The sequence below is a fragment of the Pteronotus mesoamericanus genome, unplaced genomic scaffold (assembly GCF_021234165.1).
Source record: "Pteronotus mesoamericanus isolate MK-2021 breed Mesoamerican mustached bat unplaced genomic scaffold, CSHL_Meso_final scaffold_118, whole genome shotgun sequence".
Taxonomy (NCBI): Eukaryota; Metazoa; Chordata; class Mammalia; order Chiroptera; family Mormoopidae; genus Pteronotus; species Pteronotus mesoamericanus.
The window spans coordinates 13,892,056-13,919,889 of record NW_026555301.1 but is presented as its reverse complement, the minus strand read 5'-3'; the positions used below and the strand labels follow the sequence as shown (position 1 = coordinate 13,919,889).

The window sequence follows — 27,834 nt, the reverse complement described above, 5'->3', positions numbered from 1 at the left end:
CCTAAACCATTCTAGTTCCTAAAATGCCCACATGAATCCCAAGACCCCTCCATGTCTCATGGAAAGTTGTTGCCCCTTCCAGTCAAGAGATGCTGCTGAGAGAGGGGTAATCCAGACACAGTGGGAGAAATAGAGAAGAGACTGGAAACAACCAGGAGGGGTGGGAAGAACTGTAAGAGCTAGTGTTTATCAAGCATTTTTTGTATGCCAAACACTGTGTTAAAGACTACCTCCAACCTTAGAAATAACTCCTGGTTGGAGATTACAGTTAGCTTCTCCATTTTACAAATGAGGAAAGTGAAGCCAAGTAATTAATCTAAGCTCACACAATTAGTAGAACCTGACCAAAGCTTATGGATGTACCGAGCATAAGGAAACAGAGGAAAGATATGAAATCCTACATGCTAAAAAGAGAAAAAATAAAGGAACTTAATAGAATTAGAAGGCAAAGGAGGGCTCAGGGAAACATCTGGGGATTACTATAAAGTCTAAATAATGAATTTAAAAGCTTACGTGTACAGCCACCATCCTGGAATGCATAGAAGCCACGTGCACACCTGTCACACCTTTTCCCGGCTACACCTGGAACGCAGTGACACTGGCCTTCCTCCGTGCAGTCACCCGACACAGAGCCCGACAGGCTGCAGTTACAGGGCAGGCAGCCAAGTCCTGTGTCCAGCCCGTAATAGCCACGCTGTTTCACAGGGGGGCAGAATCGTGGAAGCCAAAATACGTTTTAACAAGTGACTGATGATACAGAATGTTTTCCAAATCAAACATGGGATGTTTCGTAGAATCATAAAATGTTTGTGATATTGTTCTACTCCTTTGTAAACAGAATACATCCTCTAGATAGGAAGGCACAGCCCACACCAGTCGTGTTTTAGGCATTAGCTCTTTCTAGCAATCATGAATTCATTTTGTTTGAACCAACGTTAAGATGTCAATTATAGACATTGCTGACAAATACTTTAATTGTGTGCAAGTAGGCATCTTACCAAGCACTGGTCACACCGTTGTCCCGTCGCATGTGGTTTGCAGTCACATAGTCCGGTCTCAAGATGGCAGGCATCGGAGAGGGAGCCCCTCCGATGGCATTCACAGGCTAACACACACACAAGACATGCTGTGTTCATTTCTGGGTGTGGTAAAGTAAGATCCCCTAATCCCCAGAGGAAAATTTGTGAACATTTATGTTACAAATCACAAAGCAAAAAGAAATACATACTTGCATATTGTTTTGCAGTAACTTTAAATATTTAGTACTTTTCTGAAGAGTAAGCCAAAATAGGGTTGGTAGAAGAAACCATCACAGAGAAAATAAAACCCCCAAAGCTATTAAGATAATAATAGGCAAACTAACTAGACCAATTTCATAAGTTTCTTGAATTTTTTTCAATGACCCACCAATGTATATCCACAAATCTTCATTAAAAAACATATACTGGAGATTTCAAAATCAACTTAGCCATCTGTTCTCACTTCAGTTATGTCTGTATTTATTATTATTTTAAAGCTGTTATACTAATCTAGGTAAACATCGTATTTTGTAATTTAATGAAAAATATTTCCTTGTTCTAACTCATGAGTCATTTACAGTCCTAATACACTTACCTTCAGGCCAGACTTTTCAGTTTAATCTACAGTTATAATGTTGATGATTAAAGCTACATAATCCACCACATTTTCAAAGTGATGCAATTTAATGGGTCCAAGAAATGTTTAATTGATATTTAACCCACAGCTGTCAATATGCACTTCCTTTAAAATATTTAATATGCTCACTGACAAAATATCATGAATGCTTGGACTCAGAAAATACACCATTTCTATCATATTGTATAATGATGTAAAAGGAAAAGAAAAAGTGCAAATTATTTCAAGCTCAAGCACACTTTGTGTGGCAGTGCACTGCAGTAGGAGGCAGAGCCATAGAAGATGCTAGAAATTGGAGGCTGAAGGTCAGAGGGATTTCTGTCTCCTTGACTGACAAAGGCCAAGCACCGGACCACTTTGTCATCAGAGGTTTACCTGGTGTAAGTGGATTGATGCCATCAGCTCCTGCAGAGGTCGGTGAAGCCCCGTGGGCCCCACTCACTGCTGCCCGTTCCTGCTCTGCCCATTCCTGTAGCCAAACTTTGAATACTCTACTAACTCTTTGTATCAAAAATGCCTTTTTATTTCTTGTATTTCTGATGCTTTGACTTCTGGGGTCTTGCAGACTCTAAAGAGACTATCCTTCCCAGCACTTTTAGATTTCTAGAGAAAGTGAACAGCTACATACCTTTTGTATGCAAACCAACCAATCGGGGCGTCTTTATTGAGATCTGACATTCCACTGTTTACTTGCCCTAATCACCCCAGGGCCATGTCTCAGCCAACTAGGGACAGCCCTTATGCCCCAAGCCTGCTGAAATTGTTCAGACCAACCAATTCTAAACCCATTTACCTTGCCTTGCCCTTCCCTTTCCACAGAAACTTCTAGCCCCCATTTTCCCATCTGACAACTGGGAACTTCCCCTTTGGCACCCCCATGCTGGCATCTGTGAGAAACGAACTATCTTCTCAATGTAGCCATCTCCCAATCTGCTGGCTTTGCCATACTTAAATAATAATAAAACCTATGTGTTAAAACAATCCTCAGCATCCAACCATTCTCAAGTGTTTCCCACTGAAAACATCACACATGCATCTCTCTCTCTCTCTCTCTGTCTCTCTCTCTCCCTCTCTCTCTCTCTCTCTCTCACACACACACACACACACACACACACACACCCCCAACCCACCCACCCTTAGCTTTCTCTCCAAGGTTCCATCTCCCTGACATTTGTATCCTCTCCCTCTCTCCCTTGCTTCCCCTTAGCAGGCCCTGTCCAGTGCCCTCTTGGCCCCTTATCTACTAAAACAACACCTCCTAAAGTCTCCAGGGACTTCCCAGGTACAAATTTAGAGAGAGGATTTTTCGTCTTCAACTTGTCATGTTTTCCTGTGGGATGGGACCCTATAATCACTCTCTCCCTTTTGAACCTCCCTCTTACCAAGGCTTCTGGACACCCACTCTTTGGTTTCTTCCTACTTGTCACTTATTTCCCTCTGTGCCTCCCCCTCTGTGCCTTATTTACAGCTTCCCCTTCCTCTGGGGAAAATTAAAAGTTTATTGTAAGTATGACCATCACAAAACATATATCATACTATGTGCCAGTCATGTAACAGGCAACATTTCACTAAACCTTCATAACAAACTTAGGAGGGAAAGCAGTCTTTTTTTCTCTGTTTTATGATTTGAAATCTCAACCTTAAAAAGATATGTAACTTGCCATAGGTCTTACAGCTTCTATGTCCTTCTATAATGACAATTATAATAGCAATTATTAATCAAAATTGTTCACATAATAAATAATACTAATTTAAAATAGTTGCTGATTACCAACTTCCAGATATTTTACATATATTTTAATTCTCCTAAGAACCCCACCTGACTTATTTCATATAAAATTAGAGCTCAGTAGGGTGCCCACAACCCTCTCCTCCCTCAGCGCCACTCTTTGCTCTGGAGAGTCATATCCACACCACCACTTCAGCTACCATGCGAAAAATGGTGCTTCTCCAGTTTCCATTTCTTCCCTGAGTCCTGCACTCCTGAATATTCAGTCATCTTTCCAGAAACTCCATGAGGCTTCCCATGTCAGTAATACTGAACACTGCGATTTTTACTTGGGTTAACCTAATAAAATATGGTATTACATTAGTACATGTAAGCTATCTCTGGGAAGACCATAAGAGGGACTCTATTATAGATCTGGAAGGATTTCTAGTGAAATATCCAAAAACAGTTGAAAAAATTCATCTCATTAAAGCTAGGGATGGAGAAGAATGAGATGAGAAAGGAATAAACTTTGTAAATGCTGAGAAACTAGAGAGCCGGGATAAGGTCAGTCCGCAACCAATCCAGCTGTCTGGGCTGAGAATTTGAACTAAGATCCCAATCCTACCTGCCCTTACCCTGATCCCCCCACCTTCTCTTCCTCACCAAGACCTTCTATTTCACATCTTTCCTTTTACCCCCATGGCAGACGACTGAAGCATTCTGCCAATGTGGACGTGCATGTTAAAGGCAAATGACTTTTTGCTACACACTGGAGAACTTTTCAATGTTTGAACAACTTGAGTATATGAATCTACTTCTTCAACACTGCTTCTATGTAATCTAAAATACACTCAAGTATCTCTGAAAATTCAGCATCCTAATTGAGACAGGTTATAAAATATTGAATTTTAGAGGCTTAAAAAAGGAAGCAAATATGTCATTAACACTTTAAAACTTGATTACATGATAAAATGATAATAATTTTTATATATTAGTTTAAATAAAATACATTATTAAAATGTATTTCATCTGTTTCTTTTTACTTTTTAAAATTTGGTTACTGAAAAACAAGATTACAGTTTGACATTTCTGTTGGACAACACTGATATAGAAAAATAATAAAAAAATACTGTTGATCACTAGCAATGATAATAACTACTATTTATTTAACATCTAGACCTTTAAATTTGTTATACCTTTGACTTCTCAGAAAGTTCTAAATGTATACATATGATGATCTCCATTTTATATATAAGGAAATAATGGCTCAGAGAGGTTAATATATTTGCCTAAAGCTAGAGTTGGTCAGTAATCAGCCCTGGACTCTACCCTACATTAGTGAGACTCCAAAGCCTGGGGACGCCCCTTTCGGGCGTCTACACCATCATTTGTAGTTCCCCAACAGACTTGAATCATAAATTTCCAACTCCTATCACAGTACTTACTACAGTGCCAGGGGTAACAGGTACCTAGTAAATGACCAATAAACCAAGAAATAATTCATCAAGGCTTACAGTACAGATGAAAAGAAAGGACATGAGAGTTGTAAAAGTATTCCATAAACTTTGAAGCTTTATAAAAATATAAGTTATCATAGATATGATATGATAACCTATCAGGGTGGCCACGCTGTGGAAGATCATGTTGATTGGCCCAGGGCTATAAAACTTTGTTGATCTCTCAATGTGAACCAGTAAAAATATTTTTTCTGTAACGTTAGCACCCTCTAGTGTCTCCACATTATAATGACATGGTGAGCTTTCAGCATTTATAGGAAATTATCCAAAAAAATTTATAATTCACATTTTAAATCTTTTACTTCTTCAAAAACTGTACAAAAAATATCTTTATTGGCCCTTAGGCTTTAATTATTTCACCTGGGGCACAGGAAAATCTACTTTTCTAAGTGAATGATTCTACCTGATCCATAAGTTTAAGGACCTAAGCAGAGCCCTGCAAAACAAGGTGGGGTCAGTAGATCAGGCACAGACCACTAAAGACATGCCAGTGTCTAGGGCTAGAGTCTCCCTGTTTCCCATACCACATCGTGAAATCCCATCTCCTTCATGAAACCCTTAGCATCGCCCTCACAAACCTGATAGGCTTTGAGCATAACTCTTCATTTCGGTCCCTGGGAGCAGTGTCCCACACTTTGTAAAGTCCCACTTTCACCTCAAATGGAAGGTGCACCTTTTTTAGGTGAGTAACTGATCAAGCTAACATAAGGAACATAAGGACAGCTCAGGTCTTGGGTCCATACCCAGGTCTATTAACACAGGAACCACTCAGGTAAAGCTACCGCAGCACCTTTGACACCTGTAAGTAAATGGACAGAGACTTCACATCCCATACACTCACCTCGGCAATTTTTAGCGGTCACAGCATCCCCGTAGAACCCAGGAGCACACCTCTCACAGTGGGCGCCATCCGTGTTCCCAATGCACCTTAGACATTCTCCAGTGACAGAGTCACAGTGACCGGCCTCTGAGGGGTCCACATTCCCACTGCAGTTACAGGGAACACAGGATTCCCCAGGCACTGTTGGGTTTCCATAGTAACCATCTGCACATCTGCATAAGAGATCAAAAAAGGGATTCAAATAAATGCAATTTCTTTAGACATTACTCACCATCCAGGGGTTCTCTAAGTGGTTAATCAATCAGACTGACTCTTGTTATGTTAGATTTACTGTGGAAGGAATGCAACTCCAAGTTCAAGCATTCACAGAGTTCTTTCACTCACTGAGAAAAATGGGGGAGTGGTCCATAATGAGCCATAAATCCAAAGGGATGTGCAGCTGGCCCCAGGCCAGCTGGACCGGCATCCCAGCACTCAGGGGTGTCACCCTGTCCTAGGGACTGTAGCCAGAAGTGGCACTGAGACTTACATGTGGGAACAGACTACACAGGCTTGCAGGATCCAGGAGGCAGCTATTAATCAAACTATCCCTCCCCTATGGAATTATTCAGAGTAATGGGATTTTTAAGTGTGTGAACAGTACATACTTCCTCCCTGCTGATTCCTATTGTTATTGATGAGAACAGAGATTAGTTCAAGAAGCTCAAATGCTATTCTCAAAAACTTCTCAGACAGTTTTAACATTAATTTTGTAATCAATATTCTGGCTTTTCTCTATAATTATATGAAATAATAATTGCATACCAAAACTCCAAAACCACACTTAACTACATATCTAAAAATAAACACATAGAACCTATATTAAAGTAATTTTTAAAATGCTACTTTTGGAAAACAGTTGAGCAATGCAGTGTACCTCTCACACCAAGTTCCGGAGTGTCCCAGGGCACACTGGTCACAGATCACTTCATCTGCATCATCTAGGTGGCAGGTGGGGCTGAAACTGTCAAAACATTAGAAGTAAATGTGGGAGGGGGTTGAATGCGGGAGGTGGGGGTGGGTAGGGCAGGGGAGAGTAATGGGGGGAAAATGAGGACAACTGAAATTGAACAACAATAAAAGTAGGGGGAAAAAAGTGAAGGCAATTTTCCAGTGGACAGTGTAGAATTTCTAAATAGTTGAAGTGCTCAATTTCTACCACACTCATCCTTACAAACTTTCATTGGGTCCTCAATCATTAGCCCAGAACCCAAGACCCCTGGCTTTATAGCCCATCCTACATAGGCACTGGACAGTCTCTGCTCTTCACTTCTGCTCATCTTTCAACCCAGCATCGCTTCCCCTTTCTGTCTGGATTCACCCAGCTGATCCCGAATGCCCAGCTCAGCTGTCACCTCCTCCAGGAGGCCTGCTCTGAGTCCCTCTCCTCTAGGTTCCTTGGCACTGGTCTGCCTGCCTCAGAACCCAAGGCCACACTGGCCAAGAGTGAGCTCGCTTGCACACTTCAGTAATCACGTTTCCCAGAAGACCCTCTCTGCTGATCAGGGTCGCTTCACACTATTCCTGAGCCTTGGGGAGGCCTGCAAAGGGAGGTATGGGGGCGGAGGAGAGTCCCTCACAATTTTAGCACAGTAGTCCTGATAGTGTCTGTTTATACACTGAATTTCAAATGAAAATCCCCATGATTTTTGAAATTGGGGGAATTCTTTGGGTGTGGGTGAAGGAGGTTCTAAAGGGTAAACCAGTGAGAGAGAGAGAGAGAGGCCTGCAGGAAGCACAGGCCCAGCATGACACTCCAGGCTTTGCATGTGACTATCTCCTGTACCTCCCTGCCCCGCTGTGCTCCCGGACCACCTACATCCTTCAAACTGGACCTGTTTATGCTGCCAAGCCTTGCCACACTCAGTTCTTCTGCCTAGGATGCCCTTCTCTGCTGCCTTCAAATTCCTTCATGTCTCAGATCAAGCTTCCACAGAGTCACTCCTGGCAGATTCCCACCATACAGTGGACATTCCTCCACTGTGGTCCTGACCACACTGTGGATTCTGGGGGTTGGCAGCCACAGATGAACAGTTTGATCTTCAGAGCACCTACCATGATACCCAGTATATAGTAGGCACACAATAAATATTCGCTGAATCAATTAAATGAATTCAGCCCATTCTCAATGTGCTGAATATTTTGGTCATTATAGCAAAAACTTTTCAGCCCAGGAACATGCTTTATTCAACTCTATATCCACCTATACCTCCTACCCCAGTGGTAGGCACACAATACACACTTGTAAAGGAAAAGAGCTAATGACCAATTTTAGACCAAGCGAAAAGAAAAAAACCATGCAAATATCCTTTCCATGGCACAACGTTACTTATATAATTTAATGCACTTTAAAAGAGAATCTAGTCCTCCATTTTTAATCCATATTAAATGCCATGGGACAAAATCCACATTTTTATTGCACACAAAGAGTTGCTCTGAAGGTTTCAGTGTACAGCTGCCTGGAAATATTGGCCGCGTCAAGCAGGGGTCAGGCTTACTTGTTGGAGGCTGAGGAGAGCGGGCAGGCACAAGGCTGGCAGTCCCCAGGTGTCCCTCGGACAGGCAGCCCGTAGAATCCGGGCAGACAGTGCTCACAGTGGTCCCCAGTGGTGTTGTGTTCACACGCCTAGGACACATGCATGGAAAGAGGACTCAGCTCTGGGTTCTCTAAAGGCTTCTCAAACTCATGTAAAAACAGCTTGAAGGACAAGTGGAAAAAAAAAGACAAAATACTAAGTTGCCAAACTCTGTTATATGAGGAGGGTTTGTCTTCTGCCAGATTAACCGGTAAAAATTTTAATTTGTGTAAATGGAAGCATAACAGCGTTTACTTCTGACCACATCAGAGTAACTGGTACTACTCTTGCCCTTTTGTAGGAAACAATTAGAAAACTGGGACAAAATCTATCAAGTAACTGCTTTCAGGCACTGGACAACAGAGGGGGCAGGTCTGTGACTGAGAGAACAAAGACGGAGGATGAGGCCTCCAACTGCATGTCTTTCTGCCTAGAGACACTTCCGAGCAGAGTGGGGGTTCTTGCTGAATTGAGAAGACAGAGGTCTGTGTTCGGGGAAGCTGAGCCTGCTAGAGTAGAGGACTGGAGTTTCTGAGATCAAGAATTCTAGAAATCTACATGGGAGATCCTTTCGAATAACTACTGAATACTAAGTTACTTGTGTGTGGAACACAACTTCTGGAGGCCAAAGAAAGACAGGTGATCTATAAACTGAAAAATTCAGAACCTACACAGAACTCAGAGACATGAGAATTCTAACCAGTCAGTGTAGGAAGACCCTGGAAAACACCCAGCTCACTCAGAAGAGACCCCAGAAGGAAAAATAGTTCTTAACAGTGCTAAACTATAGAGTAAAAGCTATAAAAGAACCGCCCCAACACAATTTTTCAAAGAAACTTTGAAACAATCATGCTAAACTTCGATAACTGCCATCCAAAACAAATTTCCAAGTTCTTTAAAAGAAAACAACAAAATCTGACTTCCAGCTAAGACGGAGGCATAGGTAGACACACTTTGCCTCCTAGCACAATCAAAAGAAGGACAACAAATTTAAAAACAAAAAATAACCAGAACTGCCAGAAAATCAAATTGTATGGAAGTCTGACAACCAAGGAGCTAAAGAAAAAACATTCACCCAGACCAGTAGGAGGGGCGGAGATGGGCAGCCAGGGCAGAGAGGACATGCGACAAGGCTGTGGCTGGCAGACCTGGCGGTCCCACATTTGCATATGAGTAAACCATAGGGAACAGCAGGGGAGCAAGACAGACCTCACAATCCAGGGTTCCAGTGTGGGGAAAAGAAATCCCCAAACCTTTTGGAAGTAAAAACCCGTGAGGGTTGTGGCAGCAAGAGAAACTCTCAGCATCATAGGAGAGTCCATTGGAGAGACCCACGAGGTCCTAGAATGTACACAACCCCATCCACCCAGGAATCAGCACTAGAAGAGTCCAATTTGCTTGTGGGTAGCAGCAGACTGAAAGCTGGCTGAGAGCCAGCAAATGGCATTGTTCCCTCTCGGATGACTTCCCCACACACCCCATCACAACTCAGCAGCCTGGGTTGCCCCGCCCTGTCAAATACCTAAGGCTCTGCTCCTCCCAACATAACAGGCACACTGACACAAAGAAATATGGCCCAAATGAAAGAACAGGTCAAAGCTCCAAAAACTTAGCTAAGTGATGAACAGATAGCCAACTTATCAGATGTACAATTCAAAACACTGGTAATCGGGATGCTCGCTGAATTGATTGAGTATGGTCGCAAAATGGAGGAAAAGGTGAAGGCTACACAAAGTAAAATAAATAAAAATACACCGGGAACCAACAGTAAATGGAAGGAAACCAGGACTCAAATCAATGATTTGGAGCAGAAGGAAGAGATAAACATTCAACCAGAACAGAATGAAGAAACAAGATTTCAAAAAAACGAGAAGCTTAGGAAGATCCAACATCTGAATCATAGCGGTGCCAGAAGAAGAGGAACAGCAAGAAATTGAAAACTTACTTGAAAAAATAATGAAGAACTTCCCCAATCTGGTGAAGGAAATAGACTTCCAGGAGATCCAGGAAGCTCAGAGAGTCACAAAGAAGTTGGACCCAAGGAAGCACACACCAAGGCACATCTTAATTAAGTTATGCAAGATTAAAGATAAGGAAAAAATCTTAAAAGCAGCAAAAGAAAAGGAAACAGTTACCTACAAAGGAGTTCGCATAAGACTATCAGCTGTTTCTCGAAACCTTGAAGGCAAGAAGGGGCAACAAAATCTAAAAATTCAACAATATACTAACATTCACCAAACAATATTCATCACACAATCAAAAACTACTGGATATGCTCACATTGGCCAAATCTGGGAAAATTTGAAATTCATGAGTCTAGACAGAAAACAAGTAGGTAAATAAATAGACATATGGGGAGGAGAGAAAGTTCTTGCTTATAAAAGAATGCTGTGTGCCAACTAATAAGAATTGGGGGAAAAGAGATGGAGAACTCTCCTTTACAGGCATCAGAATAAGTATTGTTTGGGCAAGAATCATCAATGATTGCAAAATCTAAGAAGAAATTTCGATGAAGAATAGGATACTCACATGGTCTTAAAGGTCTCCCTCAGACTGCTTATTAATTACTAAAGAAAAGAATAATAAATATGTAGTAGGAAAGTTGATCAACACCTAGCCTGTGTAATCAGAGCTAACATCACTGCCAGGGTGGCCTATTGGATATTGGGGGTCTCCACGTGCCATGCTCTGCAAAGGACACACTGATGAAGTGTTCTGGCTGGAAAAGCATAACCTGCATCTATTTATGGGAAAATAAGAGAACCACAAAGGGGGGGCATTCAATTTTTTTGAAAATTGATTGTGTCCTTCAAGATGCCAGTGTCATGGAAGGAAAAGAAATGCTGAGGAAATATTTTGAATTAAAGGAGACTAAAGAGATATGACAATAAAATGCAATACCCAATCCTCAATGGAGGCCTGTAACTGAAGGGGAAAATTATATAAAGGACTTAATTGAGTCAATTGACAACATTTAAAAATAGATGGAAGATTAGAAAAAGTAGAGTATTAATGTTAAGTTTACTGCAGTTGATAACTATACTATGATTACATAAGAGAATATCCTTATTCTCAAGACATACATTCTGAAATATTTAGAGATAAATGGACATAACATGTGTAACTTATTCACAAGTAGTTTAGAAAAAATTATGATTAGATAGGTAAATAATGAAAATAATAAAGTAAATGGGGATAATGTTAACAACAGGTGAATCTGGGTAAATAGTGAGTGTCCTAAGTACTATTCTTATTCTTACATCCTTTGCACAAGTTATTTCCAAATAAAGTGGTTTTTATAAAAAACTGGAGACAATAATTACTTGACACGAGAAGAAAAAAAAATGTGATCCATAACTAGGAGAAAAATCTAAAGTGCAGGCAGAGTAAAGAGACATAACATGCAGAAAATTACACAAATTAGAATTATACTGACTTTTCATTTGAAACACTCCAAGCCATAAGCAAACAGAACAACTTTCAAGTACTGAAAGAAAAAGCTGTAAAAATGTATTTCAACAGTGAAGGTAAAAGAAAGCCTTTTATAAGGACTTCTGATTAAGATGGAGGCATAGATAAACATGTTTCACCTCCTCACACAATTACAGCAAAAATTACAACTAGGCTACAAAACAAATATCACCCAGAACTGTCATAAAATCGAGTTGTATGTAAGTCCAACAACCAAGGAATTAAATAAACCCCATTCATCCATACAGGTAGGAGGGACAGCAACACAGAGACACGTGGAGAGACATGGAGAGGTGCAGATGGGCGGAGGGGCTCAGAGACATGTGAAAACGGGGAACGGGCAGTCCCATATCCACTGTGGGTATGGTGGATAAAAATTGGGAGGGATATCTTGGAAGCAAGGGATACCAGTCCCAGAATAGAGCACCCAGCCCAAGCTTCCAGTGCCACAAAGGTAAGTCCCTGTAACTTCTGGCTGTACAAACCAGTGGGGGTTGGTGAGGTGGGAGAAACAGCAGTGGGATTCTCAAGAGTCTCCTCTTAAAGGGCTCACAATGGGCTTAGGACTTGTCCAGACTCACTCTCTCTGGGATTCGGCACCAGGGCAACAGCTAGAAGGGCACAAGTGGCATACAGGGAGAAACTGAAGTGACTGGTAACAGGGTGAGGGCTGGGAGGCAGCTCCCTCCTGGGCAGAACTCCAGAGGCCAGGCATCAGCAGTGTCTACTCTCTGAGCCCTCCCCGACACAGAGCCACAGAGTGGCAAAACAGGTTGTCCCACTCTGGTGATTACCTAAAGCTTCACCCCATACAACTGACAGGTGCACTTTTCTACAATAGGCCACGCTACTAAGACAGGGAGTCAAAGAAGCTCTACCTAATACACAGAAACAAACACAGGGAGGCTGTCAAATTGAAGAGACAAAGAAATATGACCCAAGTGAAAAAACAAACAAACAAAAAAAAACTCTAGAAGAGGAACTAAATGAAATGAATATAAGCAACCTATCAGATGCAGAGTTCAAAACACTGGTTATAAGGATGCTCAAGGGACTCACTGGGTACTTCAAAAGCATAAAAAATACCCAAGCAGAAATGAAGGTTGCATTAAGTGAAACAAAGAACACTCTACAGGGAACCAACAGAGGAGAGGATGAAGCCGAGAATCAAATCAATAATTTTCAACAAAAGGAGAAAAAGCATTCAATCAGAACAGCAAGGAGAAAAAAATAATTAAAAAAACAAGGATAGACTAAGCATCCTCTGAAACAACTTCAAATGTACAAACATCTGAATCATAGGGGTTCCAGAAGGAGAAGAGGAAGAGCAAGAAATTGAAAACTTATTTGAAAAGATAATGAAAGAAAACGTCCCTAATTTGGTGAAGGAAATAAACATACAAGTCCAGGAAGCATGGACAATCCCAAACAATCTGGACCTAAAGAGGACCACAGCAAGACACATCATAATTAACATGCTGAAGTTTAAAAATAAAGAGAGGACCTTAAAAGCAGCAAGAGAAAGCAGAGTTACCTACAAAGGAGCTCCCATAAGACAGTCATCTGGTTTCTCAAAAGAAACTTTACAGGCTAGAAGGGACTGACCAGAAGTACTCAAAGTGATGAAACCCAAGGACCTACAACCTAGATTACTCTGTCCGGCCAAGCTGTAATTTAGAATTGAAAGGCAGATAAAGTCCTTCCCAGGTAGGATAAAACTAAAGAAGTTCATAACCAAGCCATTATTATATGAAATGTAAAAGGGAACTATATAAGAAAAAGATCAAAATGATGAACATTAAAGTGGCAACCAATTCACAACTATCAACAACTGAATCTAAAAAAACACACCAAAGAAACAACCAGAACAGTAACAGAATCATAGATATGGAGATGATTTGGAAGGTTATCAGCTGGGAGAGGGAACGGGGAGAATGGGAGAGAAGGTGCAAGGATTAGGAAGTACAAATTGGTAGGTACAGAACAGACAGGGGGATGCTAAGCACAGTATAGGGAGTGGAGTAGCCAAAGAACTTATATGCATGACCCATGGACATGAACTAAGGGGGGTGGGGATTGCTGGAAGGATGGGATATCAGGTAGAGAGGGACAAAGGGGGAAAAATTGAAACAACTGTAATAGCATAATCAATAAAATATTTTTTTTAAAAAAGAAAGCCTTTTTCAGATATAAGTGAAGTTGTTGGCCACCAGACTTGCACTGGAGAAGTGCCAAAACAGTTTTTCAGGTGGCAGAAACATGATCCAGATGAAATTTCAGTTTACATCAACGAGCGAAGAGGAACAGAAATGGCAAATTTGTGAATAAAAATAAAAGACTTATTTTTCTCATTTAAAGCATCTCTTTAGAACGTGAAACCACCCTGAGTCAGGGGGATAGGAGGTGCGCAGAGGAAAGGAGGTGGCCGCACTGGCTGAGGAGGCTGCTGAGCACCAGGGTACCTTAATGGCTCAAGGGAACCCTGCTCTATTCTGCACATTCTTTCCTCTCTAGGTCTCCCCATCGGTCCCACCCTGTGCTGGTGCCATCCAGCGTTTCCTCCCATGACCTCTACCCCCCTGGCCTGTAGTCACCCACCCAGTCCCACCTGTGGGTACTCTCTTCTTACTGCCTTGCCCTTGGTGTCACCCTACTCCATTTCCCTTTGTACTCCTTCTCTTAGAACCGCTCATTTTACAAGCATCTATTGGATGTTCTCCATCCAACCATTTAAATATGTGCACTTTCTAAACTATACACTTTTCTATGATTCCAGAGGTTGATAAAAGTTTTCCCACGTACTAAAACTGGCGACTCTAAACACTCATATTCCAAACTTTTGTACCAGGGTTTCACAAGTTTTATTTAGGGTTATCCTAGATCAGAGCTTCTATACTTGAATGTGTACACAAATTACCTAGGTTAAATACTGATTATGACTTGGAGGTTTGAGAGGGGCCTGAAAATCTGTATTTCTAAAAAAATGTTCCCAGATGACACCAATGCTGCTGGTCCTCAGATGGTATTTTGGTAGCAATGTCTTAGACTCTTTTTTCCTCCCCATTCTCCTATAATCCTAGTTTAGATAATTAATGTAAATCAATTAAAAAGGCAACTGGCCTTCATAAGCAGCTACACGGTTGCCCTAAAAGTATTACATAAAATAACTAGTTTCATTAAAATATATTTGATTATGTACAATTGCAAAATGTCTGTGATACATTCTTTTTGCTCAAAGGTCCATATAGGGTCTTCTTTCTCTTTGGGAAAACTATTATGTAGTTTTTAAAAGAACCTGCAGAGGGCTTGTTTCAACGTTCTCTCAGTGTGTGCCACCATCCCTCTAAGTGACCACCTCTGTCCGTAGATCTGCAGTGTGAAGGATGGAAAGCTTGACAGCTTGGGGGAGCGGGGGGAACATCGTCTCTTGAGTAGAAAGGAAAAACAAGAGGGCCCAAGGCATGCACAACTGAATTTTATGCTCCTATCTTTGCAAGACAAAGAAATTGGCTTCTCTTTTGTGTAAGAGCCGAGAGAGCTCAGAGAAAAGACTAAGTACTAAAATAAACTGTGGACTTTGGGTGATTATGATGTGTCAGGGGGGGTTCATCGATTGTACAAATGTACCACAGCAATGGAGATGCTGGCTATGGGGGAGGATGTGCATGTGTGGCTGAGGATGTATATGGACAATCTCTGTTCCTTCCTATTTTGCTGTGAACCTCAAACTGCTCTTAAAAAAAAATAAAATCTTATGAAAAAAGAATAGGAGCACTAAGAAGAAATGGAAACTTCTCTCTAATAAATTATAAATAAAAAGTTAAATTCTGGAAGCTAGATAGCTAAGTACAAGGTGAAGGCTATAGGTACACAGCTGTACAAAAGGCAGAATTAAAGTTTTCTTGGGGAAAAAAAAGCAAAGTTAGATTAAACAGACAAATGATGCTACTGTTTCAAAACTCCTTAAATCTCAATCTAAATTTCTATTATTTTCACTTCTTCAAACATTAATTATTTGAAAACGGAAAATTACAGTGGAAAATCCTGGCAGACACCACCTTATTCAAGGGACCCTGCCTACCATGCCCAGGAAGAGGACAGTGACACCATGAACCCTAAACAGGGGGCACTGATGATACATTACCTCCATATCTACCTGCCCAAAATGCATAACCTCAACCTAATCATGAGAAAACAGACCAGCCTCAGAGGAGGGACATTCCACAGAAGGCTCGGCACTTTTCAAAAGTGCTACTGTCACAAAAGACAAGGAAAGACTAGAAACTGTCACAGACTGAAGGAGGTGAAAACAGTGAATACCATGTCGGATCCTGTGTTTGAAAGGAAAAGGGGCATGAGTGGAAAAACTGATGAAATCTGAACGAAATCTGTAGTTTGGTTGATGGGACTGTGCCAGTGTTAATTCCTTCGTTTTGATAGCTACTGTGGTTGTGCCGGTTGTGAGTGTTAGGAGAAGCAGGGTGAAGGTTACACAGGGACTCTCTATTTTTGTAACTCTTCTGTAAATTTAAAATTATTTCAAAAAAATTTAAACTATAAAAATTATCATTTATTGTGATTAGAGCTTTAGAGCAGTTGTTATTTAGCATTTGCCCTTGAATGTGAGTATACGTTTTTGTAAGTACATATTAATAGAAGCATGTGCAAATACTCTTTCAGCCTACCTGTAGCTAGAGCCATAGATGGCACAACCACCACCTGCTGAGCACACCCAAATGCTGGCTAAGGCCTCCATGAGGCTCACCTTGCAAACCCCAATGGCAAAGGGAGAGATGCTTCAAAAAGCAGCCATCTCACCAAGCTGTGGGAAGCTGCGTGCCTGAGGAAACTGATCCTGCAGGACTGAGTCTGTGTGCAAACCATCATTTCACACAATTCTACAGATGCTTTATTTACAGAATGGAGCAATGAACAAAAGAACAAAATGAATGCTTTACTAACAGAATAAAGAAAAATTAGACTCTGGAGAGAAAAAAACACCCCCTGGCATCTTGCCAAGATCTCATCCATGGTTCCAATAATTAATTTTCCCTAGCCCTGTGACTCAATCAATCTCTTTTGGAAAGAGCATGAACATATCCCTGTAGGATGGATGAGATTCAGCTAATTAGCATATGCATTCACTGCATCTATGAGGAGCGAATCCATTAAAACTCCGAAGTGTGGCCTTGCTTCCAGGCATAAGAGCCTAAAAGAATTCCTGATTGAAGTTAAAAAACAAGTCTTGCCCTGTATTTGCCCCAAAATTCATTCTGAAGATTAATTACATATTTGTTAAGCCTTGTTTCAGCTCATATTGCATGAAAGAAGTACTTGTTTAAAGAGCTGATCCAAGCTAACAACTATAAAGCATTATATGTTGTACAAATGAATTGTATTGGTCTTATTACACTTTCCTGATATACTATGTAATATAATGTTGAAAAATCCTTGCACTTGCATTTAAAAGATCTGATCCTTTTTATTTAATCAGTGGGCAACATTTTCTAACTTTACATGGCTTTTTATGGCTTTATAATCTTGCAAAGTAAATAACTTTTCATTTTTTTTAATAAAAACCTACCATGAAATTATATACTCCTTTTTCATTATCACCAAAGTACATATTTACCCCCCAAAAAACGGTTAAAAAAAAGGAAATATTTTATCACATGAACTGAAATCTGTAGATTTCCTTTGGAGTCTTCAAAGGCAGGGATGTTCTCCTGTGGTGGATTCATTTTTTTTTTTAAACTTTTGCACAGCAGATGACTTTGGGGTGGGTGGGGCGGCGCTCAAGGTTTGGGTAAGACTCACAAAGCAAACGCCGTGAATATCACACTCAGCTGCGTGGCCGTGGCATTCACAGGGCTGACAAATTCCTCCAAAGAGAATTCCATCCACGCGGTAATATCCAGGGAGGCAGGACTGCAAAAGAAGGACAGACGACCCATGCTGCTGAAGGCAACTTTGTCCATGACGCACACCATCTTCTCAATATGTTAGAAACACACACTGCTCGGTTTTCCATGAATAGAGAAACTAATTTCTTTTCTTTTTTTCTTATTTTCCCCAAACATCTTTATCAAGGCATCATTCATTCGCCCATTTTAAGAGTACTCATTCAAAGACTTTTAGTAAATTTACCAAGTTGTGCAACCATCACCATATTCCAGTTATTTATTTTTCTTTAAGGTAGAAGCATATACACAAAAACTTAATGAGTCCGCATATACCTTCGCCATATTCCACTGCAGTATTCTCAGAAATAATGCACAACACACAGCCGTTTAACAGTGTTCCAAGCAGAGGATATTTTTCTCTCAACTTTATTTTTTTTTCCTTTTGCTTAAAATTCATTAAATGTTGCTACCAAAGTGTTCAAATGTAGGTCTGAGTCAAACTGCATCAGTTTAACTGAGCAAACATTATAGGTGTGCTTTTTGAGGTCTGAGTGCTAGACAGGCAGTGTGGGCATCCAAGGATGCCACTCCCTGTCTATGAGGAACAGAGAACCACTCCAGACACAGAAATCAACCCTGAGAAATAGTACCTCTATTTTATAGATATGGAATCTGGAACAAAGGCCAGTTAGATAATGTGCCCATTGTGCCAGGGGAGTGATTCAAAGCCAGGTGTGTGAACCTCTAGGACCCATGTCCTCAGCCCACCCAGGGCTACAGCACACAGGAAACGTGCTGAGAGTGTGGACTGGGGAATGATTAATTTGGAGGCCAGCACATGCCCACAGGGGCATGGTAGGAGGGGGTGTGGCTTTGTTTTTATTACTATAAGAATTATTTTTTAAAAAAATATTTATTTATTTTTAGAGAAAGGAGAAGGGAGAGAGAGAGGTAGAGAAACATCAATGCATGGTTGCCTCTTTAGTGCCCCCTACTGAGGACCTGGCCCGCAACCCAGGCATGTGCCCTGACTGGGAATTGATCCAGTGACCCTCTGGTCCGTGGGCTGGCACTTAACCCACTGAGCCATGCCAGACAGAGTTATTATAATTCTTAAGGCATATTTTCATTCTACAGGTAATATAAACTGCATTCATTTACACTGACCTTGGGAAAGTTCCTTAACACTTCCACACAGCCACGCTCCCCTTGCCTGCAGATGGGCATGGGGCAGATAGCTACCTGGAGCTCTGTGTGGTGGCTAGAGTGCTACCAAAAATTCCATTCCTGATTCTTTAAGTCATCTTCTGAGTAAGAGCCTGGGTAAATGATGAGTTTTTCTGCTTAACGAAGACACTTGAGAATGTGTATTAAGCTTCTTGTTCTTACTTGTATTATCGTCCCATGCACCTTGCAAAACTTCCCTCCAAAGCCCAGGACTTGATGTCCAGCAGCAGCTGCTCACTGCTGCCCCATCCTGGTGGGGCTGGCCTCAGTTTCTACTTCCATGATTCTACCTGTCTGCAGGTTGCAGGCTCACCTATTCCCACATACCACATACCATGAAGTGGCATTAGTGTTGTTTATCCATTAAGCATTATGCATTCAAGGATCAGGACCTACAAACATCTGCTGGGCCTAAATATAAATGTTTGAGATCTAAATAAAAGTTCATTGCTCAGAGAAAAACCCTGAAAATATTTAAAATAGAAATATTTAGTTAAATATTCACATCATGAAGCATTACGCCAACTTATTAACTGCAAAATTTATAATTAATATTCATAAAACAATTAAGGGTTAAATGTTTTCACTTCATAAAAATTGATTGCCAAGAAATCACAACCAATGACAAATGTTTATAGTCATAAACAATGAGAGGTAAGATAATGTGGTGCTTAACAAATGAATGAAGTTCAAATTCTGATTTGACCACTTCATAGCCATATGACTTTGGTCAAGTTACATGACATCTTTGTGCCTCAGTTTCTTAACCTGGAGAACAGTTAGTATGCGAAGTGCCTAACTGCTATGGCTGTTGTCAGGATTAAATGAGGTGGCACACAGAAAGTGCTCCAAGTAGTGCCCCTGGCAGAGGAATCATATTTCTTCAAACAATGTGGTTTCCAACATTTCTATGGTCCCCAAAAGTCTAAAGTTTAGAAACACTGGGTTTCTTTTTTTTTTTTAAGATTTTATTCACTTATTTTTAGAGAGAAGGAAAGGGAAGGAGAAACAGAAGGAGAGAAGCATCAATGTGCGGTTGCCTCTTGCATGTCCTCCACTGGGGACCCGGCCTGCACCCAGGCATGTGCCCTGACTGGGAATCGAACCAGGGACCCTCTAGTCTGAAGGCTGGTGCTCAATCCACTGAGTCACACCAGCCAGGGCAAAACACTGGGTTTCTAAATTTAAAATTCAAATGTGCATTGCTACATCACTTTCAATGTGTTTTCTCCCCGTTAAGAAAGGAAAAAAGGAAGAAGACGGGGCAAGAGGAATGTTACCTCACAGGAGATCCCTGAATAGCCTTGGGGACATTCGCAGTGCTCCACCTCAGTGGCCAGTGCCAGGTCAATGACGTTAGGATTAGCTGTGTCCAGAGAGACGGAATCCAACCTGCATATTGAGATAGGGGTCGTCGTATGAGCTACTCACAAATGACATCTAAAATGAAGACAAATTCTTAAAACATGACAAATTCAACCAAAGCAATGATGTGATGTTTTTTGTCATTAAGTAAGGGAAGATCTTTATCATACACTTTCTGGAGCTGTCATTATTCCCTGGAAGTGCCTCCAACACTTGATGCAGAGACATGTTGCTACCTAAAGAAGGCCATAGGAAAGGTTTATGTCACCCATTCCAAGTTGAAGCACTTCAGAAATATTAATCCATTCAATTGTCACATCGCTCATAAAGAGAAATTGTCCTTAAATGTGTGATTCTACATTTGTTTTAACTGTATCCAATGTTTATACTTAGCCTAGCAGTGCCAGAAATTGATATTCTCAAAGTAATAAAATTACTAAGGTTAGACATATTTGCTTAAATAGAATGTGTAAAATTTAAGACCACTAACATCAGGAGGGTGAAAACCAGATGCACTGTGACTCAGAAAACCATTAACTCATCAGGCATTTCTCAGAAAACCACCTGAAAGTTTCTGATCCCTACATCAGGTCTCTCTCCTACTAGATATATTTGTCATAGACAACTAGTCTTACATCTTCAATAGAATTGCAGTAATAACAATAATGTTAAGGCAGACAGTTCTACTAGCTGTATCCTTAAAATAATCAAGTAAAATATATTAAGCTTAAAATATATAATAATAATAAATGACAACAGTGAAGTATGCTCACCATAAGTTTTCCCTCTCTTTCAATACTTACCTGTAAAGAGCCATTTTTGCAGAATTGTAGTTGGCTCTGATCAAGAGATGTGTCACATTGGCAAGGACAGTCATCAGCTGATCTCGATCTATCTCCCTTTTGTTATTAAAGTCTCGGAAGTTCTCAGGCACAAGTTTAACCACGTTAAAGTACTCCTCGTAGGGTTGCAATGTCAGACCCTCAGCCTGGGTGCTTAAAGTGAGTCCATTTCCCTAACATTTCAAAACGAGAGGAAATGTATTTGTAATTCAATTTTGTGATAAAAAAATGAAAGCAAATTTTGTATTCAGCAACATAGCATTTCATTTGTGCATAGGTTCCTGTGTTATGGCCCAGGACAATCAGAGATGTTTCATTGCATTCTTCTCAGAGGGATTTGAATAATAAATCTAAAAGCCATGTCCTTTGTGAGGACATCAGAAAAGAACCAATATCATGCATCTGCCCACAGTTTTCCAGAAACCAACAAATCTTCAGTTGAAGAACAAAAGTAGAAAATATAAATCAATATACTTCTAACTTTTCATAAAATTGCTGTTAAATTTTCTGTTAAAAATTAAAAATGGCTGTTAACAAAATGTGCATCTAGCTCTCAGTTTCCAATTGCTTCAGGCTGGAGGCGGAGGGAAAGGGCATCGGAGGAAACAGGAGCAGGTGCAGACACCACAGATGAGAACCTGAAGTGGTTTCTTACAGCCCTGGAAATCCTTTTGGGTGAGGCCATCCTGGGTCTTTTTGTGACAGAGAAGAGGAGGGGTGAGGATAAAGGGACAATGGACAGGAGGGGTGGAGACTAAGGACAAAAAAGACAATGCATCTCTTGTCCCCACATTAGGCACTGCTGCCTAATCATTCACATGGGGAGGCAATGTGGCGGGGGGTAGGGGAACTTAAAGGGCAGAAAAGGTAGTTCCAACATCAGAACAAAAACTCATCTCCCTTTAAAATATGACAAGACAGGTCAGCTGTGGGGATCAAGGGAAGAGGAACAGGTGCTGCTCTGCGGCAATTCCAAAACTGGGCCCAAAGACAGAATTCTCACACTCGGTCTCTTGGTATCCAGAGGAGTGAATCATTGTTAAATGGTCACTTGGCCAAGAGCTCCTTGCCACTATGGCCTCACTTAGCCACCTCATGCCATAAAACTGTCACCCCTCTCAGCTTTTCACTCTATAGCAAAGCAATGTAAAAGCGATTACCTTAATGATAACATCAGCATGAGACATGAGGTCACTCTCCACTGTCTCCACTGGAATATCATAAGACACTGTGTACTTCAGAAATCCACCGAATGCCGTCAGCTGGAAAGTTTAAGTGGGAGTAAACACCCAGGGGAGGCAGGATCATAGTCCCTCAGCAAGAGGAAGTGGCTGCTAGAGTTATCTGGAAACCACAGGGCTTTGAGGTGCCTGAGTGGCCCTGATGTGTAAGGATGTTCTTATTAAAGGAAGTAAAAATAAAGTATATTATATGAATATTTTGTATTCCTTAAAGGCCCTAAGGTAGATGACTATAAATGTCTGCTAATTATATAAAAATAGACATTTATTTCATTTAAATACTCCAGGAGTTGGGGAGTTTGATCCACAGCTACAATTTCAAAATTGTGATGTCATTGCACTGTTTGTAGGAGAACAATAAAAAACATGTTTGATGAGCTAGAGAAAAAACTAAAGATTTTTCTTCCAGTTCAGATATCCTTTGATGTAAAAACAGAGATTTTATTTTTTCCAGGTATGTTACAACAATGAAATGTTCACAGTCCAATCTTTATACCATAAAATTAGAGAGGTTATTTTTCAAGAGACAACAAACAAACAAAAAAACTCTCAAAAAACAAAACTATTGATCTTTCATGATAGGATCATATTGTAAATAGAAAACATCTTCTATGATTATTATTTGATGGGAAAAATAACCATTTTCAAAAATAAACACTACTTGAACATATATAAAATGATCTATAAAATTAAAATGCAATCATCAAATTAACTAGAAATTTCCCAAGCTACAAGACTTGCACTACTACAAAAATATACCAATACATTAAAACAAACCAAGCAATGGGAGAGATGAGCAGAGTGCTGTTGTTTTTGAGAGATTCCACTAATATATTTTCAGATTAATCAGAATCTGGAGAGCAGTGTTGTAATTGAGGGGAAGGGGACTAAGTCAAGGAAGGGAAAGGTTAAATCATATTAACGAACTGTCCACTTTGTAGAGTCACCCTTTAGCATTTTCTTAAAATGGAAAGGATTCTGCCCTGGCTGGTGTGGCTCAGTGAATTGAGCGTAAGCCTATGAACTGAAAGACCACCAGTTTGATTCCTGGTTACGGCACATGTCTTGGTTGCGGCCCAGGCCCCTGACTGGGGTGTGCAAGAGTCGATTGATGTTTCTGTCCCACTTTTTCTCCCTCCTTTCCCCTCTGTCATAAGTAAAATAATAAAAAAAAAAATTGGAAAGGATTCTATCTGTTCTTAGATGGGAATTTTATGTGAGTCACAATCACCATGATAAGAAACCAGGGGCAGAACCACAGTCCCCGTGCACAACCGTTCCAAGTGTCTCCTACAGGCCAGGCTAGGATAAGCACACAGCTAACTACACAAACAGGAATGTGATTGACACTTTACTAGGGCCCAGGTGACCCAGAGGAAAGTAGAAGGTCTGTCTCAAGAGAAGGGACAGGACTTCACACAACGGACTGTCCATGATGGGGCCAAGAACAAAGTTCCTGTTTTCATGATGTTACAAAGACGAACAAGGATAAAAACAATCTTGTGAGGTGTATGTAAATGCTGTATGATTTTCTCTCAAACACTCAATTGACCGATAAGACTACTTAAAATGCCAACAGAAGATCTTTTTCAATATGCTCTGAGATCTCTAAGACACTGTCACAGGAAGTACCTTATTTCCGAGATACGCCTCCGGGGCTGACCAGTAATATTTGGAAGTCAGCCGCTGCACGACTGCCATGTTGTTGATGCTGATTTGATGACGTCCACCCAGTGTGTCTTGCTGAGATGGGATCTTATTTGGACTGACCAAATCAGTGACCATCCAGCCCGACATATCCTTCACCTTAAAAAAAAAGGATCCAAGAATTTTAGAATCTGAAGTAGAAGCCACCTTAGATTTCACACAGGATAGAGCTAATATGTTCACAATGAAGAGAGACCCAGAAAGATTACCTAGGGATGCAGTTAACTCACAGTCCTCATAGAACTTCAGGACCTGTGACCGTTTTACTTGTCAAAGGAACAAAAAACTTGAGAATGAACCACACATCCCCCAAAGCTAAGTCAAGTATAAGCAAATAGGTGAGCAAAGTTGTGATGATTACAAACGTAGCAGAGAACTTAATAAATATATCGAATATATTAATAAATATAATATATAATATATTATAAATATTATAATAAAATTTAATTTAATTTAATATTATAATTTATTATATTGAATAAATATAATAAATATATTAAAATGTCTTTGGCTAACTATGACTTCTTTTTCATTGTTGCCCCCTGCTTTTTAGCCAAAAGCCGAAAAGTATCTAACAATATCCTCTAGATCCCGTCTTTCCAACTTGTCACTTACATAGAGATAAGTGATCACAGACAGGAACTCACCTCCATTCTCAAGTGTTGCTCAAAGCTTTCCCTCCCTCCCCCAAGGCCCCCCACTCCTCACCATCCTGTGGGCACGTAAGAAGGGAGGGAAAGGAGTTCAGTGCGTAGCACCCCCGTCCCCAGGCAATGCTGAAGACAGGTCTCCTGAGATGGAGCACAGGGAGGAGAGGTGGTTATCATGGGCAAGTCCTCCACTCTGCAGCTCCTCCTTCACCTCCAGCCATCACACTTTGTCCCTGCTAGTCACCATTTGGCACCTCCCCTTGTACTCATTCCCCTAGAACTCCTCATTCCCAAAACAATTGGGGATCCCTTGCCTGCCCTCATAATCCCTGAGCCACCTGTTGCTGTTTCCACCCTCTCCAGCTTCTCTGAGCTAGAAAATTCTGCATTGTCTCTATGTCCTGGTGTGTTTCCTGGCCGTGACCAGTATGGAGACCTGACCCCACAGCTGGGTGCATTTCCCCAAAGAACACATCTAAACATGTTGCATCCTACAACACTATAATCTCTATTGATGGGGAAATGTATGTGGGGGCAAACACATGACGTGGAAAGAAACTTGAGCAACACTTTAGTAGGGGGCTGCCTTGATTCAGGCCTACACTCATTCCAAAAAATGAGAGCAGAATTACAAGGAAAAATTAGCCTTGTGGCTTCATAACACAACTTCTAGAAAGCTCATTTAAGGGTGCACTTATCAGGTCCTGGCTCCTGGAAGGTGTCCACACCTGACTGATGGGCCAGGAAAGACTATCGCAGACATCGGAAACGCCAAAGCAGAAACACTCGGAGCAGCCCTCAGGATTTCTGTCCTTCAAGTTATAAAATCCTGGCTTGCAGCGATCACAATTTTTTCCCTCAACATTTTCCTGCAAGTTAGAGTAAAAGGTTAGCTTTTGAAACAATAGGTAGACAGAATGAAAAATCATGTTCACATGGTATTTTAAAGAGAGGTGTTTTGTGATTGAGAAATAAACATGTAAATAAAAAGGCACTCAGAGTAAATGTGAAACCATAGGTCAATATTTCCAGAACACATATTTTGAAATACTTATCACATGATTTTGCAGTCAAGAAGGAGGCTAAGGATCTTAGAGCCTGGTCATCATATTTAGGTGGATTTTTTTCTATTGTTTTGTTTTAAATCTTCCATCTTTGCTGATCTTTCAAACATTTTAAAAGCTGATGAGGGCTAAATGATTGTTTGTCTTGTTTATAAATTCTCAAGATTATTTTCAGACATAATGTCACATGTGCCTAAGACTCTGCTTACATGGGAATAGCACATAAAATATAATTGGAAGTCCTTATACTTTCAGGGGAAATGGTTATTAATATCAGACAGCCGAATAAAACACCTCCCTGTCCATCTGTCTTTAATTAATATTCTTAGAAATTTAGTGTTTTCCTGGTTCTCCTGCAAACATAAAGCTGAAAAATAATGTCATAGGAGAGGTAATAGTGAAGGCCTAAGAAATGCAGTATTTGGTTTCACCCAGGAAGTAACAGAAATACCTCTGGAATATTTGGCCATTGCCCAGAAGGCACCAAAAAGAAAACCAGGTGCCCATCTAAGTCTAAGGACACAGCGGTCACTTCACTGTGACATAATGTCATGCTTCTCAGGAAGGTGCGAAGAAAGTGAGAGTTGTGTTTAAACCTTGCTGCTTTGCTCAGGGGGCTGATCATCTGAGCGAGCCAATGGAATGTTTCCTTTTTCAGGAATCTTCAAAGGAAAGGCAGGGCCAGCTTTAACCGCCGCACGTACCTTACAGAGACAAGGCTCTGAGCATGGGTCCTCATTCACGCTGCCAGCCGGGCCGCAGTCACAGCGGACACAGGCTGGGTAACCCCTGTAGCCAAACTGGCAGCGATCGCATTTTTCTCCTGTGTACCCTTCCTTGCATGGACATTGACCCGGCCATTTCCCTGGGAAGAAAAGAATGACAATGACCCAGCAGTAAGGTAAAAGATGTTTACAGCGGAGGTCATTAACCGTATCTGTGAAGGGCCAGAGAATAACTATTTCAGGCTTTTTGGCCAGAGTCTCGTTGTACTCAGCTCTGCCGCTATTGCTTAAAAAGAGCCATAGATAATACATAAACGGATGAGCAGAGCTCTTTTACAACCAAAGTTTATTTACAAACACAGGTACTGTCAGATATACTCCAGGGACCATAGTTTGTCAACCCTTGGGTGAAAGAGAAAACAGAGATGAAAGCATACAGGCTGGTGAGAATGTAAAATGGCGCAGCAGCTTTGGAAAATTATTGGGCAGTTTTTAAAATGTTAAGCATATAATTACCATATGATCCAGCAATTCCACTCCTAAGCATTTACCCAAGAAAAATGGAAACATAAGCCCACCAAACCGCTGTATGTGAATGTTTGAAGCAGCAGTATTCATAACAGCCAAAATGTCTTAACAAGTCAAATGTTCATCAACTGATGAATGGGTATATAAAATGTGATACATACACACAATGGCATAGCTATCATTCAGCAATAAAAAAGACTGAAGGACTGATTCATACTGCAACATGGATGAACCATGAAAACATGCTAAGTGAAAGAAGCCAGTCACTAAAGACCACATATTGTATGATTCTATTTATATGAAATGTTCATTATAAGCAAACCTATAGAGAGAAAGTAGATCAATGGTTGCCTAGGGTGGAGGGAAATGGCGAGTGACTGCTGATGGGTGTTTCTTTGTGGGGTGATGAAAATGCACCAATATTAGACTGTGGTGATAGCTGCACCCATGAATATGCCAAAAAACACTGTACACATTATATGGGTGTACTCTACTGTATGGCAGTGAATTATAAACAATATAAAGTTTTGGGGTTTGGGGGGCATTGCTTGTTTTTAAGCACTGTGGAAGGAAACGGGCCACGTGCCAAACCTGACAAGCTGAGGCAGGGCCTGCAATGACAGCCTTAGAAACTCAGAGACCTAAAAAAAACACATAGGATGGTCTGAAGTTAAAAACTTTCTCACTAAAGACAGGTCATGGCAGGTAGTCATGTCGTAGGCTGGTATTTTTCCCTAACAAAGGTCAATCTTTATCTTAACCAAGCCTGTC

The 27,834-nt window shown here is 40.8% G+C and overlaps 1 protein-coding gene across 1 annotated transcript in view; it reads right to left on the bottom strand.

Moving 5' to 3' along the window:
- Nucleotides 1-27,834, bottom strand: part of LAMA1 (laminin subunit alpha 1) — a 175,129-nt gene that overhangs the window by 79,339 nt on the left and 67,956 nt on the right. The window contains exons 10-21 of the mRNA XM_054587387.1: nucleotides 26,515-26,675; nucleotides 25,475-25,615; nucleotides 24,022-24,195; nucleotides 22,309-22,410; nucleotides 21,110-21,321; nucleotides 20,222-20,333; nucleotides 17,629-17,739; nucleotides 8,263-8,390; nucleotides 6,642-6,728; nucleotides 5,726-5,937; nucleotides 999-1,105; nucleotides 514-694 (exon numbers count right to left, since the gene is read on the bottom strand). Of these exons, the coding sequence (XP_054443362.1) occupies nucleotides 514-694; nucleotides 999-1,105; nucleotides 5,726-5,937; nucleotides 6,642-6,728; nucleotides 8,263-8,390; nucleotides 17,629-17,739; nucleotides 20,222-20,333; nucleotides 21,110-21,321; nucleotides 22,309-22,410; nucleotides 24,022-24,195; nucleotides 25,475-25,615; nucleotides 26,515-26,675 (1,728 nt within the window). The remainder of the gene's footprint in view (nucleotides 1-513; nucleotides 695-998; nucleotides 1,106-5,725; nucleotides 5,938-6,641; nucleotides 6,729-8,262; nucleotides 8,391-17,628; nucleotides 17,740-20,221; nucleotides 20,334-21,109; nucleotides 21,322-22,308; nucleotides 22,411-24,021; nucleotides 24,196-25,474; nucleotides 25,616-26,514; nucleotides 26,676-27,834) is intronic.